The following is an 18,477-nucleotide window of genomic DNA, read 5'->3' as shown; positions in this document are numbered from 1 at the left end:
GTTTGGGCTGGAGAGATGACTAAGAGGTTAAGAGCACTGACTGCTCTTCCAGAGGTCCTGAGTTCAATTCCCAGCAACCACATGGTGGCTCACAACCATCTGTTATGAGATATGGTGCCCTCTTCTAGTGTGCAGATATACATGAAAACAGAATGTTGTATACATAATAAATAAATAAATAAAATCTTTAAAAAAAAAAAAAAAAAGACCAGGTTTAATGAGCCAAGTGCCCCCCTCCATGACCCCTTCAGCCGCCCCAGAAGTGAGGCAGAGGAGGGAAGCGGAGAAATCACATGGCAGTCTAGGGACCAGAACTTAAATACCCTGTAGACATAGTCTTGAGCTTTGGAGGAGGAACCTGGATTTTTGACAGCCAGTCTTTCTGAGGGGGACAGGGTTTAGAAAGGGAGGAGTGGGGCTGAGATTGAGTTTCTAGCCAAACGGTGCTTTACAAGTTTATAGGAACTTGACATGAACATCTACAAGGTTTAGAAAACATTTTTTCTATTTAAATTGTCTTTCAAATTTTAGGTTTCACTGCCTCAAGGTTCTCAAGGAATTGCCCATCAGACTTACCAACAGCCTGTTGTATTCCCTAACCAGTCTAATCAAGGATCTCTGCCTACAACGGGAATGCCAGTCTACTATAGTGTCATTCCACCTGGTCAACAAAGTAATTTAAGGTGAGTGTGACTGCAAAACCTGGTTCACACTGTTCACAAGAATATAGTGTGCTCTACACCATTGAAAGTTGACCAAAGGGCTACAGTTAATTAAATTACTAAAATCATTTTCTCTTACAAAACAGAAAAGGTATGATGTTGTCTATTTATCTAGTCGTTGTTTTAGATTCATTTTTATTTTATGTATATGTGTTTTTCTGCATGTATGTAAGTGCAACACATGTGTGCAGTGCCCAGGGAAGAGCAGAAAAGGGCATTGGATCCCTTGGAACTGAAAGGTGATCTATCATGTGGGTGCTGGGAACTGAACCTGGATCCTCTATAAGAGCAGCTGTGCTTTTAATTGCTGAACCATTCCCAAGCCCTTTTCTACTAATTTTCAAATGTTTGTATAAGCTAATTATCCCAGACCCTTTGAAAAAAAGGGCCTTGCAGATTTAAAATCTTTGAAAATAGAGCCTGGAAAGATGGCTTAGCAGTAAAGACTAGTTGGTGACTCACAACAGTATATAACTGCAGTTTCAGGGGATCTAATGCCTCTGGCCCGCACAGGCAACTGCACTCATGCACACTGACTTGCCCACATGCAAACACCCGCACCTAATGAAAAATAATAATAGGGGCTGGAGTTAAAATCACTTGTTGCTCTTCTAGAGGACCTGAGTTTGGTTCTCAGCTCCCATTTCTTGCAGCTAATAATTGCTTATAACTCCAGCTGGCTTACACATAAATAAAATAAATCTCTTAAAAAATAATTGTTTGGGCCAGGGGAGGGGGAAAAATAGATGGATGGGAACTTGAAGGAGTAGGTTGGGTGCAAGAGGCAGGATGGAAGGGGAGCGTAATGAAAGAGACACCTTGATGGGGAGGGTGGCATTTGGGATTAGGGAAAAACCTAGTGCCAGGGAAATCTCCAGGAATCCACAAGTATAACTGCAGCTAAGTCTCCTAGAAATAGTGGAGAGTGTGCCTGAATGGGCCATCTACTGTAATCATCAATCAAATTGGTGACTACCCTAATTGTCATCATAGAGCTTTCATCCAGTAACTGATGGAAGCAGATGCAGAGATCCATCCACAACCAAGCACTGGGTTGAGCTCCAAGAGTCTTGGTGAAGAAAGGGGGGAGGGATTTACCGGCCAGGGCAACCCACAGGACCAGCAGTTAGGGAGCCTCCATGGGAACAACCTAGGCTCTCTGCATGTGTATGACAGTTGTGTAGGTTGGTCTCTTTATAAGGCTCCTAGCAGTGAGATCAGGACCTGTCCCTGGCACTTAGCTGGGAATCTGTTCCCCTTCCCAGCCTTGATACAAGGGGAAGAGCTCAGTCCTGCTTCAACTTGATGTGCCATAGTTTGTTCAAGCCCATAGGAGGCCTACCCCTTTCTAAATGGAAGTGGAGGAGTGGAACAGGAGGGAGGGGAAACTTCGGTCGATATGTAAAATAAATGAAAAAATGTTGTTTAAATATTTTTTTTAAAGAAAGTAATTGTTTGGTGCTAAAGAGATGGCTCAGAGCAGAGGTTAAGAGCACTAACTGCTCTTGCAGAAGTCCTGAGTTCAATTCCCAGCAACCACATATTGGTTCACAATCATCTATGATGAGAGCTGATTCCCTCTTCTGACATGCAGGCAGAACACTGTATATAATTAATAAAAAAAAAAAATCCTTTAAGGGTCTCACTATGTAGTCCTGGCTGGCCTAGAACTTACTATCAGATTTGCCTAAAAATCACAAAGCTCTACCTGCCTTTGCCTCCCAAGTGCTAGGATTAAAGGCCTGGCTTGGCATATTATTTCCTCATGCACTTCGTGTTACCAGCTACTAGGGTACCCTCACTGGGATTCTCTCACCTTTTGAGACATCCCTGAATCCTACATGACTGACTGATGCTAATTTGCTTTGTCCCTAGAAATATCGTCCCTCCCTTTGACAATGTATAGTGACTGTTCTCCTGGAGTTCAGCTTTAGGGTTGAGGTACCAGCCAATGGACTGAGGTTGAGACTCAGGCATATGCATCAAAGGCTCTAGTCTCAGGTTCCTGGGTCAGTCCTGGTCTGAGAGTTTGAAGAATGACATATAGAGACAGAAGCAGTGCAAAGGGCTCATTAATGTGCTCTGATACCTCATCATTTACTTCAATAGCTAGTTTTAATTGTCAGCTTGGAGCAACCTCAGAATCACTTGGGAAGAGAATCTCAATGAAGAAATGCCTAGATCTGACTGGCCTCGGGCATGCCTGGAAGTAAGGGTGGGGTTGTCTTGCTGGCCTCAACTGATGTAGAGGGGGCCCACACTATTCCCTGGGTCCTCAATTGTTTTTGGTTTAGTTTTTTCAAGACAAGGTTTCTCTGTGTAGCCCTGGCTATCTTGGAACTCACTCTGATAGACCAGGGTGGCCTCAAATTCAGAGATCCTCCTGCCTCTGCCTTCCAAGTGCTGGTCTTAAAGGCATACGCTGCCACCACCAACTGGATCCTGAATTGTAGGAGTAGAAAATGCTAGCTAGTTTAGCATGAAGCACACATGTATTCATGTCTGTGGATGTGATGTGACTGGTGGTGTCAAGTTTCTGATGTCTAGACTTCCCTTCAATAATAGACTGTAACCAGGAATAGTGAGCTAAAATAAACTTTTTCTCCCCTAAGTTGCTTTTTATCAGGGTGTTTAGTCACAGAAGAACCGATGAAAGTAGAACAGTTACCAATAAGCTGAAAAATGAACAGGTAGATGAAAAACAAACCGTAAAAGCTCAGCACTTATCATATAGCACAAGTGAAATTCCACTTCAGCAAACTAAAAACTTGCAAACTCTTTCTCTAGTCTGAGACTGGTTACTAAAATGAGGTCGAGTTTTCGTAAATGAAGTTGCCCTTTTTACATGAAGATTGATGTCATGGTCAGATGTCATATCATCCACCAAAAGGATTTGTAGGGCCTGGGAGAGTGCTTGCCCCACCCAGCATGTGTGAAACCCTGGGTTCTAGTCCAGCACAACCAGATGTGGTGATATACCAGGGAGGTGGAAGCAAGAAGGTCAGAATGAATGTTTTCTAAGTGTAGCTGTGTTTCTAGAATATTAGAGAAATCTTTGCTAACATAGATATAATGAAGGATGAGAAATTTACTGAATGGCCTTCTTTTATTTATCGGGGAAAAAAATTAATAAAACAGCCATTCCTATGTTGGCCTAAGGCTGAACATGAGTAAAGAAACTCTTCTGAGTTTCTTGCATGGTGTTTCTGAAGTGCTTTTGTGGGGGAAGAAGATCAAACTACAGAAACCTATAAGATGCTGAAGCTCTAGGATTTTCCTTGCTTGCTGTCTTCAGTGCTTTCTTTCAGATAGGTTAACTCTTAACGGTATGAAAAAAAGGTGAGAGAATAGTATGCTGCCCCCTTCGCTGGGTATATTCAGCCTTGTAAGCTGAAGTAAGCATAGACACTAGACTGCCTTTCCTATCACAAAGTGGCACTCCTCTATTCCAGCTGTAGATAGACCAGTATGGGGTAGAATGGGCTATACGAGTGTGTATCTTGTCAGACTTACATCTAGGCATATTACAGCAGAGTTACTTGGCATCTAAGTATGTTATTTCTAGGTAGAAATTTGTGTTATGCCAAGTTCGTGAGACTACAAAAAAAAGGACCGCCAAGGAGCCGACTCACTGATGCAAATGCATAAGATTTAATGTTAAGTTACAAGCCTCGGCAGGGACCCTGTCCAGCAAACTGGCACAGCAGCTGCATGAAAAGGGTGCCTAGCCTTGATTACAAGGGGTTCGAAAGCAAGGTGGTACATGCCTTGGCTGTTCAGGTTTGGGTAAGAGTAGGTGACCTTTGGATTCATTGACGTGGGGGCTAGGGGAATTCATATTTTTGGCATTACAACCTATTATTTTACATATTTTATTTTTTAAAGATTTATTTATTATGTGTAGACTGTTCGGCCTGCATGTATGCCTGCAATCCAGAAGAGGGCACCAAATCTTGTTACAGATGGTCATGAGCCACTATGTGGTTGCTGGGAATTGAACTCAGGACCTTTGGAAGAGCAGGCAGTACTCTTAACCACTGAGCCATCTCTCCAGCCCCCATTATTTTACATATTTGCATTGGTTATCATAGGGAGGGAACCTTTTTAACTTTTTACTTTTCCTGAAAGTGGTTTTGTTTTGTTTTGTTTTGTTTTGTTTTGTTTTAATTCCTTGGAACAGGGTTGAACAGGGTAACTCAGAGGTCAAGGTGGGGTTACTCTACTCTGGAAAAGTTGCTAAGGTTTATCTAATTTGATTTTTAACCCTTTCTCTCTTTTTTGGTTTGGTTTGGTTTGGTTTGGGGGGGGTTGTTTGTTTGTTTAATACTGAAAAAAATTAACAGTTTATTATAATTTATTTTATTTAACAATCTAGGAAGTTCGAAGCCATCAGCAGTTCCGGTACAATTTCAGGTGCAATTGGGAATTCAGGAATCTCGGTGGAGCTGTTAGTGTAGCGGACCTTGTAGGTGAAATACATGCACACTTTCGATAGTACATTCGAAGGGATCTCTCTAAAATTGACCTTATTGGTTTCATTCTCAGCAAACTTCCCTGGTCCACTCAGCATGGCCTTTATTGTTCCTGATGTTAACGCATGTTCTCTTTTTACAGTAAATTCATGGCCATCAGAAGATATTAACTTGACATACATGGCATCAGGGCCTTCACAGCCACCATAAGTTTTCTCTTCTCCATCCATTATGTTCTTACAAAATCCTATTTGAACGCTGGGCGTTGGTGGCACACACCTTTAATCCCAGCACTTGGGAGGCAGAGGCAGGTGGATCTCTGTGAGTTCGAGACCAGCCTGGTCTACAAGAGCTAGTTCCAGGACAGCCTCCAAAGCCACAGAGAAACCCTGTCTCGAAAAACCAAAAAAAAAAATCCTACTTGATCCCACAGGAACTTTAATAGTTTCCTGTTGAGGCAGAGGCACAGTCTGCTGGCAGCTTGCAAGCTAAGGGAGCTCATTGTGTTGGGGTTTGGTTTTTTGTTTTTTTGTTGTTGTTGTTGTTGTTTTTGGTTTGGTTTGTTTCTTTGTTATTGTTGTTTGTTTGTTTTTGTTTTTGTTTTTTTCAAGCAGGGTTTCTCTGTGGCTTTGGAGGCTGTCCTTGAGCTAGCTCTTATAGACCAGGCTAGTCTCAAACTCAAAGAGATCCACCTGCCTCTGCCTCCTGAATGCTGGGATTAAAGTTTTATGCAACCATTGCCCAGCGATTTTTAACCCTTTCAATTTGTGATTAAAAGCAGTTTTTGAAACATGATAGCATTCTTTACAGAAAATATTATTTCTGCTGCAAATGAATATAGATCATAATATTTCAGACATATTGGAACCATCAATTAAAAATTCCTAACACTTAGCCTAGAAAGGAATAAAAAGTGGTAAGGCATAAATCCTATGCTATGCCAGATAGTCTTGAGGTCTGTATAACATTGTGCCTATTAATAATAGTATACTGTATATTGTACTTTATAATGTTGGCATTGGGGTAACATAGATGGCCCAGTAGTTAGGGGCACTCATTGCTCTTGTGGAGGATCTGGGATGGTTTGCCAGAACCCATACTGTGGTTCACAACCGTCTATCACTCCCAGTTCCAGGGAATCTAAAGCCCTCTTCTGCCTTCCCCAGGCACCAGGCACACACATAGTGCATATACATAATTCAGGCAAATAATCAATACACAAAAGATTACATAAATCTCAAAAAATATTTTAATGTTAGAATTGGGGATAAAATTCATGTACTAGGGTGGGGCGGTGGTGGCGTACACCTTTTATCCCACCAGCGGCAGGTAGATCTCTGTGAGTTCAAGGTCAGCCTGTTCTACAGAGCCAATGCCAGGATAGGCTCCAAAGCTACACAGAGAAACCCTGCCTTGAAAAACCAAAAAAGAAGAAAAAGAAAAAAACTCATATACTAAGCTTGTTCAGGATACTGCAAAAAGAAAGTGTGCACACACGATTTTATCCTGGAGGCAAGAGTGAGTTCCACACCAGCTAGTGCTACATAGTGAGATCCAGAAGATGCCAGATATGGTAGCTCACACCTTTAATCCCAGCACTGGGGAAGCAGGGGCAGATAAATTTCTGACAAGCTAGCCTGGTCTACATATTTGTAGGCCAGCCTGGGCTGCAGAGTGAAACCCTGTCTCAAATATAAATAAATAATAAGGAAAAGAAAATAAATGTTAAGGTGGGTTTCATGTTAAATGTTTTTGCCACAATTTTTTTTTCTTATGGGCAAGCTAGTATGTTCTTTAACTTACTTCTAGTGGCAACAGCAGAATAAGTAACAAAGATTTTAATTGAATGAATAAAGTAAAAAGAAAAATGTTCTTTTCACTACTAAATTATTGCCTTTTTATATTATCTCATTTCTTTAATAATTACAACTTTTTGTTTATTTTGCTTATACATTGAGGGAGGGGTGTGGGCACACGTTTACTTACTACATGTGGAAGGACAGTGGGCACACAAGTGCCACAGCACATGTGTGGAGATCAAGGGACAGAGCATGTGGGCAAGATCAGGTGAGAGGCGCTCTGTGGGCCAAGGAAGCCTGAAAAATCAATCCTCCAGACTGTTGCTTAAGCTGTATTATTTCTGTAGGTCACTGATTTCATGTACTATGTTCTGGGCATAATTAACAGCAAAATTAGTGTGGAGGGGCACAAACAACACTGTGAACCTCTAAGCCATTTTTCCAGGCCCTCAGATCACTTTATTAAACACTCTTTAATTCTTTTCTCTTTTAATTTATTTGAACTACTGGCTTACTACCACTTAATCAGCAAAGCTAATTATTGATATTAAGGAATCATCAGCCTGAATTGCATATGAATGTGTGTGTATATTGCTAGGAATCAAACACAAAGCTTTAAAAATACAGCATACTGTTAATACCTCCAACCTTTGGGCATTTCTTTTTTTTTTTTTTTTTTTTTCCCCCCTTTGGGCATTTCTTACCATGTAAATGTAAACAAATTTATATAGAATCTCTGTGTGTTCACATTTAACACTTACAGTGACTATTGTATTTTTATCTAAGCTTCTGCTTCTACCCACTCCTGTAATATTTGAGGTTTTTTAAGATTTATTATTTTATGTGTATGCGTGTTTGCATATATATATATAGGCACCACATGCATGACCGATATACTGGGGGGTCAGAAAAGGGTATTGGGTCCTCTGTAACTGGAGTTTTGGGACAGTTGTGAGCTGTCCCAAACCTAGGTCCTTTGCAAGAGCATCATCGAGTGCCTCTTACCACTGAGCCAACTCTCCAACTCATCCTCCTGTACATTCCAGGTATCATTTTATTCATGAACATTTCAATATATTTAACCCTAAAGATTGTTTAGTTGCATGTAAATGCCATTTCCTTTGTTTTGTTCTTACAATTCCTTACATAAGTAAAGTGCACCTCATACATGTTTTGTAAGTTCTGTGTATGTCTTGAGAGTTTCCTGTCTCTGGATTTGACTGGTCATATCTATGGTGTCTTCTAGCATGTGTCTTTGTAGTTTATAATTCATTGGGTAGTCAAGTTCAAAGTAGTGTTTTTTTAGTACAATTACATGAGACGGTTCCAAGAAATTCTTGTGTTTCTAAGTGATACGTATTGAACTTTTTCAATAGGGAGATGACTAAATAGAGACTGGTCAGGTTATTATAAAGATTCCTGACTACTGGGAAGCAGGGACAACTGTGTTTGGTATATAAAATGAATAAATATATATATATATATATATGAGTCCTGACTATTTGATAGTTCATTATTATTCTATAACTTCAAATCATCCTGAAAGAATTTAATAAAAGAAGCTTTGAAGATTTATAGTAAATCCATATTAGTTTCACTCTAAATGCTATTCAAAAATATCTTAACAAGTTTTTGTTTGTCTAATTACCTTCTATTTCTTCCTGTTTTTGTTTTATTTTGTTTGTTTGTTTGTTTGTTTGTTTGTTTTGAGACAGTGTTTCTCTGTAGCTTTGGAGGCTGTCCTGGAACTAGCTCTTGTAGACCAGGCTGGTCTCGAACTCACAGAGATCCTCCTGCCTTTGCCTCCCAAGTGCTGGGATTAAAGGCGTGCACCACCAACACCCTGCTATTTCTTCCTGTTTTAATGTTAAAATATGTCAGAGTGTTTTATTGCCTTTATCTTTCCTACATTTTTCCTTTTTTATTTTTCCTTATTTATATTTCCTTATTTATTTTTCCTTATTTAGTTTTGTTATGTATTTAATTATATATATATATATGGTTCTGCCTGCATGGGTGCCTGACCACCAGAAGAGGGCACCATATCTCATTACAGATGGTTGTGAGCCACCATGTGGTTGCTTGGAATTGAACTCAGGACCTCTGGAAGAGCAGCCAGTACTCTTAATCACTGAGCCATCTCTCCAGTACCAATTACACTACTTTTTATATTATAAATTAGCGACTTCTGACCTTAGCGGTGGTGGCCCATTCCTTTAATCCCAGCATTCGGGAGGCAGAGACAGGTGGATCTCTGTGAGTTGGAGGCCAACCTGACAGGCTCCAAAGCTACAGAGAAACCCTGTCTTGAAAGAAAAAGAAAAAGGGCCTTCTTTTTTTGTTGTTTTAGGTGTTTTTGTTTTTATTTCCAGACTGGGTTTCACTGTGTAGCCCTGACTTAGATCTCAGTCTGTAAACCAGGCTGGTCCTGAACTCACAGAGATCCATCTGCTTTTGCCTACTGAGTACTGGGATTAAAGGCATGCACCATCACTGTCCAGTGTGACTTCTTTTTTAAATTACTATTTGAATACTACCACAGAAATGTTAGAATGATTATAAAATTTTCAGTGATACGATTATGAGATTGGTTTTCAGTGTCTTGGTCAGTGCTTTGAATGTAAAGTGGTTTTTACTGAATGATCACAGTTCAGAGAAGAGCTAAATGAAGTTTGACTCCTGCCTGCCACTTTGAAGAAAATATATCCATTTACATAAATTTGGAGGAACTCTTTAGTCATCTGCATTTCATTTTATTGTCTTCTTTGTTGTTTTACTTTATAGCTCTGCAGTCGGTTACTTACAACATCCAGGGTCAGAACAAGTACAGTTTCCTCGAACCACATCACCATGCAGTTCTCAACAGCTCCAAGGCCATCAATGTGCAGGTATGCCTAGACAGCTGTCACAGAGGTCATGGTTCTCAGCTGGCAGAATGCTGACCTGTACTCACATGTACTGTGGTGAGTCAGGTTGGCATGTGCAGCTCAAGCCTGCTTTTTCTAATACTAGGCTCATTCTTCTGCCTTCATTCTCCCACCTTTGTGAGCTTGCTAGTCTTGGGGATCCTTTCCTAAACCCTCTTGATAATTCTCTAGATTTTTCTGGGTAATCAGATCAGCCTAAGGCCTCAGTACTACCTTTTATTAACACCTGGTAACTCTTGCTCCTACTGAAACAAAATCATGTAGCAAATTGTGGGCATATCTACCCAGAAGTTCAAAAGCATGTCAGCCTCAGTATTTCCTCCTCTTAGTACAGCCTCCATCTCGTGAATAGTGCAGAGGCTGCCTCCCTGTCACACAAAGTCACTATTTTGTCTATTTCCCAACACACACACATAGTTACAAAAGCATTGTTCTGTAGTAGAAATTTCTTCATGCCATTCTCTTGAATAAAAAAAAACAAATATGGGCTGGAGCTATGTCTAATCAGTCTGCTCTTCCAACAGACCCTTGTTCAGTTCCTAGCACCCATATGATGGCTAAGATCGGCTGTAACTCCAGTTCTAAGGGATCTATTTTCTTGTGGAGTCCTCAGACACTGCATATACATGCTGCACATATATACATCCACACAGACAAAACACCATATATATAAAACATAAAAATAAATCTCAAAAGAAAAAAAAGAAAAAAAAAGAAAGGCCAAGCAGTGGTGGTGCACTCCTTTAGTCCCAGCACTCGGGAGGCAGAGGCAGGTGGGTCTCTGTGAGTTATTTATTTATTTATTTATTTAATTTTACTTATTGATTATGTATACAGTGTTCTGCCTACATGTATGCCTGCACACCAGAAGAAGGAACCAGATCTCATTACAGATGGTTGTGAGCCACCATGTGGTTGCTGGGAATTGAACTCAGGACCTCTGGAAGAACAGCCAGTGCTCTTAACCTCTGAGCCATCTCTCCAGCCCTAATTTATTTGTTTTTATGTGCATTTATGTTTTACCTGCATGTATCTTTGTGGAGTTGTTAGATAGTGGAGTTACAGACATTGTGAGGTCTCATATTGTGCTGGGAGTTGAACCCGGATCCTTTGGAAGAACAGTCAGTGCTCTTAACCACTGAGCCATCTCTCTTGCCCCTATAATTTTCTTTTTACCCCCTTTTGAAACTGGGTCTGTCTTTGAAGCAAAACTAGCCTATAACTTACTCTGGCCTCAGGCTGGTCTCAAATTCACGGCTCCTCTCTTGTCTCAGCCTCCTTGGTGCTGAGAATTACACTGTTTCACTCCAGAAGAACTTGTTTTACTGTTTTTCCTTCTCCTAAGTTTGCCTGTTCCCTAGATCCTCTCTTTGTTCAAATGTTTCTCCAGATCTTAGAAAGCGTTAATGCTGTCCTCTGCTTCTATAAGATCTTATACAAATCTTTAGCATTACACTGTATTTTCCTGTGGTGACTCGTTGATAGATAAACAATAAGAGATGTCAGTAAAGGACTAGCTGAGGCTGTATCTAGCCTGGGCTACTTTCAGTAGAGGCTTAGGAAACCTTGAGACAGTCTGCCCAGTCAAGTTGATTTTATATGTAGGGAATTGGAACCACCATTAGAATTACTGTAGTGCCAACTAAGGTCCTGAAGACAAGAGCACAGGCCCTATCTCACACAGCTTAATGTTCTTTTTTTTTAAGATTTTATTTATTTATTATGTATACAACATTCTGCTTATTCTGGTGTATATCTGCACACCAGAAGAGGGCACCGGATCTCATAGTGGATGGTTGTGAGCCACCATGTGGTTGGTTGCTGGGAATTGAACTCAGGACCTCTGGAAGAACAGCTGGTGCTCTTAACCTCTGAGCCATCTCTCCAGCCCCCAGCTTAATGTTCTTGATACCAGGTAAAGTACATACTGACCTCTAAAAATGGGACCTTGGATATGACTCAGTGGTTAAAGGCATTAGTCACCTAAGCTTGACAATCCAGAATTGATCTGTGGAACATACGATAAAAATAAATAAATAAATAAAAGTGTGGTAGTAAATACTTTTAATGCAGCATCCAGGAAACAGAGGCAGGCAGATCTCTGAATTCAAGGCCAGGAAGGTCTTTAAAATGAGATCTTGTCTGAATGAACTACCATCACCCCTGCCATGTACACATCCCCCACCCCCAAAAAGGAAAGCTGAGTGTAGTGGCACACATGTAATCTTAGTACTTTTTTTTTTTTTTAAAGATTTATTTATTATGTATAGTGTTCTGCCCACATGTATGTCTGCATGCCAGAAGAGGGCACTACATCTCATTACAGATGATTGTGATCGATCATGTGGTTGCTGGGAATTGAACTGAGAACTTATAGAAGAGCAGCCAGAGCTCTTAACTACTGAACCATGTCTCCAGTCCCATAGTACTTCTATGATAGATGAAAGGCAGGCAGAATCACTGCAACGCTCAAAGGCCATGAAGCATACAGCACAGCTAGAGACCGTACCTGCTTCAACAAGATGGAAGTTGTCCAATTTCCATCCATGTGCCCCTGTGTGTGCGTGCATACACACATACACAAAATAGATATATTTATTTATTTCGAGACAGGGTTTCTCTGTAGCTTTGGAGCCTGTCCTGAAACTCACACTGTAGACTAGGCTGACTTCGAACTCACAGAGATCTGCCTATCTCTCCTCCCTAGTGCTGTGATTAAAGGCATTCAGCAACACCACCCAGCAATAAATATATTTTTAAATGCTGTAGCAGTACTATGTATGCAAGAAAAATAAGAAGGTACCCTTAATTATCTGTACTGCACAATTAGCAAAGTATTAGGGGTGTCTGTCTCATTCTATGGTGCATATGTGAAAGTCAGGGAACAGCTTTTAGGAGGTGTTCCCTCCCCATGTAGGTCCTAGAGATCAGGTCATCCAACTTGGTGGCAGGCACCTTTACCCACTGAGGAATATTGCCAGCCCTTAGCAAAGTGCATATATAATATATATATTGCAACTCTATATAAAATCAACCATATTAGTCCTACCTAGCCTCCTTTTTCAAGTGAGAAAGCAGACTAAAAAATGTGAAGTAATTTTCTGAGATAGAATTTTTCAAAGTACTAAAATTGGGCTCTGTGACCCCCTTGGACCATATTTTCTCTGCTAGTTCACCCTGTACAAATATAACTTTTCTTCTTATTTTTGTTTCTGTTTTCTTGTTGGTTGAATTTGGGTTTAGGTTTTTTGGTTTGTTTTGTTTTGTTTTGTTTTGTTTTGAGACATGGTCTCTCAATGTAGCCCTAGCTGTCCTGGAACTCTATGTCAACCATGCTTGCCTCAAACTCACAGAGATCTGCATGCCTCTTGGGATTAAAGGTATGCACCACCATGACTGGCCTTCCCCTTATTTTTGGTAAAATACTCATAAAGTTTGTCTTTATTTGGAAAACATCTATTTTACACATTAGGAACATTTATAAAGTATATATTTTGTGCTGTTCTCTACTAGGTCCTTCCATATGTTGAAGTCTAAAGAATTCCAGCTTCTTGTTTTTTGTCTTTTTGGTTTTTTTGAAGCTTTTGTTTGCTTGTTTTTGTTTTCTTGAAGGTTTAAGTTTTTTGTTTATTTGAAATACCAGGCTAGCACAGGCATGATTCTTTGACCTCAGTGTTTTGAGTGCTGGGATTCCAGGTTTTCTTTTAGTGCCTTTTTAAACACACACCACTTATATGTAGCAGGCTGCACTAGAGCTTATATCTGGCTCGTATACATTGGTATAAGACCTAATTCAGAAATGTGAAATTAATGTTGTTTTCTTAGTATTCCAAAATCACCATTAGTTGCTTAAAACACACTGATTTCAGTTTACTAATTATCCCGATTTCCAGCTATGCCACAGCAGCCACCTGGTGGAGGAATGGTGATGATGCAGCTCAATCTACCAAACAATTCACAATCTCGGGCACACTCACCCCCACAGTGGAAACAAAACAAATATTACTGTGACCATCAGCGAGGGCAGAAGTGTATGGAATTTAGCAACATAGATAATATTGTCCAGGTAAGACATTTTGTTATCAGTTTGTTGTTTTTGAGTCAGAGTCTTGATGTGTATGTAGTACTGTGGTTGGGATCACATTGTTTTACTTGCCTCTGCCTCCCTGAGATTAAAGCTATAAGCCACTACATATGGTTTGGTTTATTATGTAGAAACAACCCTTTCATCACATATGATGACAACAGTGTATTTGAAATCCTTCTTAGATTAATAGGGACATTTGAACAGTCCTTACATCCAGGCATTAATATCAGTATTCCAATATTATTTTCTGACTTTTAAAATAAGGTATTCTGTAGCCTAGGCTGGCCGCAAACTCATTATCCTTATACCTTACTTTTTTATTTTGCATACAACATTCTGCTTCCACTAGAAGAGGGCACCAGTGCTCTTAACCTCTGAGTCATCTCTCCAGCCCCCTTATACCTTACTTTTATTTGCCAACTATTTAAATTCAAAATAAATTTGACCTAAAAAATGTCAAGAGAGCTAGGCATGCTAGTTCATGTCTTTATATTTGCAGCATTTAGAAAGCTGAAGCAGAATTGCACGTTTGGCAAATAAAAAACATCAAGCACCAGGTGTCTTTGTTACTTTTCTATTGCTATGAAGATACACCATGACCAAGGCAACTTATAAGTAAATCATTTATTGGGGCTCAGTGTTCCAGAGGGTTAGAGTCCATGATCATTATGGCAGGGATGATGAAGGCAGGCAGGCACTGTGCTGGAGCAGTGTCTTAGTGCTTACATTCACAATTACAAGGCAGAGAGAGAACTAACTGGGAATGGGCTTTTGAAACATCAAAGGCTGCCTGGGGTGATTCACCTCCTCCAGCAAGGGCACACCTGTCTCCTAATCCTTCCCAAAAGTTCTAATAGGCCTACCTTTATATGTAACTTGGTATTTCTCTCCTATAATTGTATTGAGAATCTAATTGGTGTTACTTACAAAAACCCAGAGTCAGATATTAGGGGTTGAAAGCTGAAAGATCAGAGAAGTAAAGGAGCCAGTCACTGAAGTTCTTATGCCTAAAAAATCCTCAGACAGAAAAAGCTGATCTCCTTTCTCCTTCCACGTTACATTTCTCTCTGCCCAGCCATATCACTTTCTGTCTCTACCTCCCTAGTGCTGGTATTAAAACCATGTGCATCCTAAGTACTGAGATCAAAGGCAAGAGATCCCAAGTTATAACATGATAAATAAAAGACCCAGTTACAGATACTGGGGTTCAAGCTTCAAACTGAAGATCAGAAAAGCAAAGTAACAGGCCACTAGCTCTCACCTCTACTGAAAGGCAATCCCAGACTGTTATGCTCTCTTCAGTGTGGCTAGACAATCCTGAGACTTCAGTGCTTTCCTGTCTTCAATGTCGCTGGAGAATGAATACCAGCTCTGAGACCCTGTTTCTTCTGTCTTAAATACCTCTTCTGAGTTCTGGGATTAAAGTTTTGTGATCCCAAGTGCTGAGATCATCTTTGTGTAAGCTGTTTCTCTTTAGGACTGGATGTATTTCTTGTAGCTCAGTGTGGCCTTGAACTAACAGAGATCCATCTACCTCTACCTCCGAAGTGGTGGAATTAAAGGTGTGTACCACCACCGCCTGGCTTCTACAGTTTGTGGCTGACTTTGCTTTCTGAATCCTCAGGCAAGCTTTAATAAATCATAAATAATATATCCCTACACCAGTGGTAGAATTAAAATCCACACACCAAGTGGTGGGATTAAAGGTGTGTGCCACCACTGCCTGGCCTCTATGGTTAACTAGTGGCTACCCTCTGAGCTTCAGACAAGCTTTATTTTAACAGAGCACAAACAAAATAATCACATTTCCCCATTTTTGTCTAAAATTGTAAAAGGTTATAACTAATATAAGAAAAATTATATACAGCAAGTACAATAACTATATATAATATATACAGGCCATAAATACATCAACAATGCTAGTTTATTTGGATTTGGAAAATACTCCATTACTATCCTATTTTGGTGAATTCAAAGTGTTCCTAATTCACTTTCTATCCTAACTTGCAATTCCAACCCAAATAAGCCTTTTATGTCTCTCAACCTTATACACTTTACATTTCTTTAGTGAATTTCTTTTCTGAATCTGATAACAAGGATAACTATGAAGTCTTCAGCTCCATTTAAGACCTAAGAAAGAAATAATATTACCTGAGTAAGCAGGAAATACAAACAAGCAACTTCCAAAAAGTGTGAGAAACAACAGAAACAGCTGGCTACCTGGACAGTCACCCCAAGTTCATCTGCAACATTGAGGCATCCATGTTTGGCCTACAGGCCTAGCATATCTAATAGACTATTCTGTGAAGCAGGATATTCTGAAGGGCTGTCCTACCTTGTCTTTCCAAAGTTCAGCAGTCACTTATGTGTCCTGTTTGTCCAGTTTGGACAGCATACTTGTCAGCAGTCTGCAAGAGCATCTTCTTGCACAGTGGCTTACTTTTTCCACAAGGAAAATGAACTCCATGTGGAGTTTCTTCAGTGCCCACCATCATCTTTTAAGTAGATTGGTGCTGCCAGGAGCAGACATGTCTCATTGTCATAAAAAAGAACCTATGTTATTAAAACAATTGAAGTGCCATCTCTGAAGTGTTTGAAGATGACCTGTCTATCTAAAACATATCTCTGTTTTACCTTGAAAACATACCTACTATGACTACAAGTTCAGTTGTAATAGGTGACTAACTACTAACACAGACAATTTATGTATAGATTTGCTAACTATAAATGGCCAGTGACCATTAAACAATGAAACTATGTTTATTTGATTTGAGGGTTTGCTGTGTGTGCATGTGCGAGCTTGCATGTGTGTGTTTCTTGTCAGTCTTGTTTGTCTGGGTGGGGGGTAGGTGTGGGGTTGGGGAGTGCTGAGGAGTGAGCTCAGAACCTCATGCATGTTGGGCAAGTAGTCTAGCACTGAGTTTCACCCTGATCTTTTTTGGTTTTTCGAGACAGGGTTTCTTTGTGTAACTTTGGAGCCTGTCCTGGAACTAGATCTTGTAGACCAGGCTGGTCTCAAATTTACAGAGATCCTCCTGCTTCTGCCTCCCAGATGCTGGGATTAAAGGCTTGAGCCACCACTGCCTGGCCCTTTATTTGTTTGTTTGTTTGTTTATTTAGATTTCTTTTTATTTTATGGGCATTGGAGTTTTGCCTGCATGTCTGTTTGTGTGAGGAATTACAGACTGGAGTTATAGGCAGTTGTAAGCTGCCATGTGGTTGCTAGGAATTGAACCTGGGTCTTCTTGAAGAGCAACTAGTGCTCTTAACCACCAAGTCATCTCTCCAGCCCCCACCCTGATCTTAAAGTACTTCATATTTCAAATTGGGAAAATTCAATGAGACATAATTTAAAATATTAGGAAACACCTAGTTATAAGCTCTCTTGGAGTTTCTGAGTTGTATAACTTAGTACAACTCTTTTTAAAATGCCAATTGGTAACACTTTCTAAAGCACACAAGGTACAAAGTCTAGTTCAAAAATCCGCTTTTGGCTGCCGGACGTTGTGGCACACACCTTTAATCCCAGCACTCAGGAGGCAGAGGCAGGCAGATCTCTATTAGTTCAAGGTCTCCAGAGCGAGTGCCAGGATAGGCTACAAAGCTACAAAGAGAAACCCTGTCTCAAAAAAAAAAAAAACAAAAACAAAAAAAAAATCTGCTTTTAGGGGCTGGAGAGATGGCTCAGTGGTTAAGAGCACTGACTGCTCTTCTAGAGGTCCTGAGTTCAATTCCCAGCAACCACATGGTGGCTCACAAACCATCCGTTATGAGACCTGGTGCCCTCTTCTGGTGTGCAGATATACATAGAAGCAGAATGTTGTATATATAATAAATAAATAAAATCTTTAAAAAAATGTTATAGCAACCCAAGCACAGTGATGATACATACTTGTAATTTGAGTCATTAAGATGCTGAAGCAGGATAATCGTGAGTTCAAGGCCAACCTGGTCTTGAGCTTCTATCTCAGTGAAGGAAAACAGAAGTCAAAATAACTTATCTTCAAAATATCTTTAGAAATGAGTCTTCACAGACATCAGAGTTCTGAAAGAGAATTTGTACCAGATCAGAGAGTACTGAGTGAGGTACCACAGTAGCTCCAGCTCAAGACAGTTTTGGTTCTAGTCTGAATTCCAGAAATATAGGGGATGTTACTGCCTCTGTTATTAGAAAGGACATTTGTCAAAATTTGAAAGAGCTCTGTAGTTTAGATCATAGTATTATATTATTAATGTCCTATGGTTTTATAAGAAAATGTTGGGAACTGGAGAGATGGGTAATCAGTTAAGGGTACTTACTGGCTGCTCTTCCAAAGAACCTGGGTTCCATTCCCAACATGCATATGGCATCTCACAACTGTCTGTAACTCCAGTATTAAGGGATCCAATGCCCCCTTTTTACCTCCATTGGCACCAAGCATGCATATAATACTATACATACATGCAGATAAAATAGCCATATACATAAAA

At 40.1% G+C, this 18,477-nt stretch overlaps 2 protein-coding genes across 9 annotated transcripts in view; one reads left to right on the top strand and one right to left on the bottom strand.

Moving 5' to 3' along the window:
• The window catches only part of R3hdm1 (R3H domain containing 1), a 129,058-nt gene that overhangs the window by 104,851 nt on the left and 5,730 nt on the right, over positions 1 to 18,477 (top strand). For all 8 annotated transcript variants that reach the window (XM_027417747.2, XM_027417742.2, XM_027417743.2 and 5 more), the window contains 3 exons: positions 532 to 683; positions 9,778 to 9,881; positions 13,814 to 13,986. In XM_027417747.2, the coding sequence (XP_027273548.1) occupies positions 532 to 683; positions 9,778 to 9,881; positions 13,814 to 13,986 (429 nt within the window). The remainder of the gene's footprint in view (positions 1 to 531; positions 684 to 9,777; positions 9,882 to 13,813; positions 13,987 to 18,477) is intronic.
• LOC100766274 (elongin-C-like) lies at positions 5,086 to 5,459 on the bottom strand. Its single transcript, XM_035444887.1, has one exon. The coding sequence runs from the start codon at positions 5,422 to 5,424 to the stop codon at positions 5,086 to 5,088; it is 339 nt and encodes a 112-aa protein (XP_035300778.1). The 5' UTR covers positions 5,425 to 5,459.

This window comes from Cricetulus griseus, chromosome 5 (assembly GCF_003668045.3).
Source record: "Cricetulus griseus strain 17A/GY chromosome 5, alternate assembly CriGri-PICRH-1.0, whole genome shotgun sequence".
NCBI classification, from domain to species: domain Eukaryota; kingdom Metazoa; phylum Chordata; class Mammalia; order Rodentia; family Cricetidae; genus Cricetulus; species Cricetulus griseus.
This window is presented reverse-complemented; position numbering and strand designations above follow the sequence as displayed.

Coding starts and splice junctions, on each gene's coding strand:
- LOC100766274 (XM_035444887.1), bottom strand. CDS start 5,424: ATGGATGGAGAAGAGAAAACTTATGGTGGCTGTGAAGGCCCTGATGCC.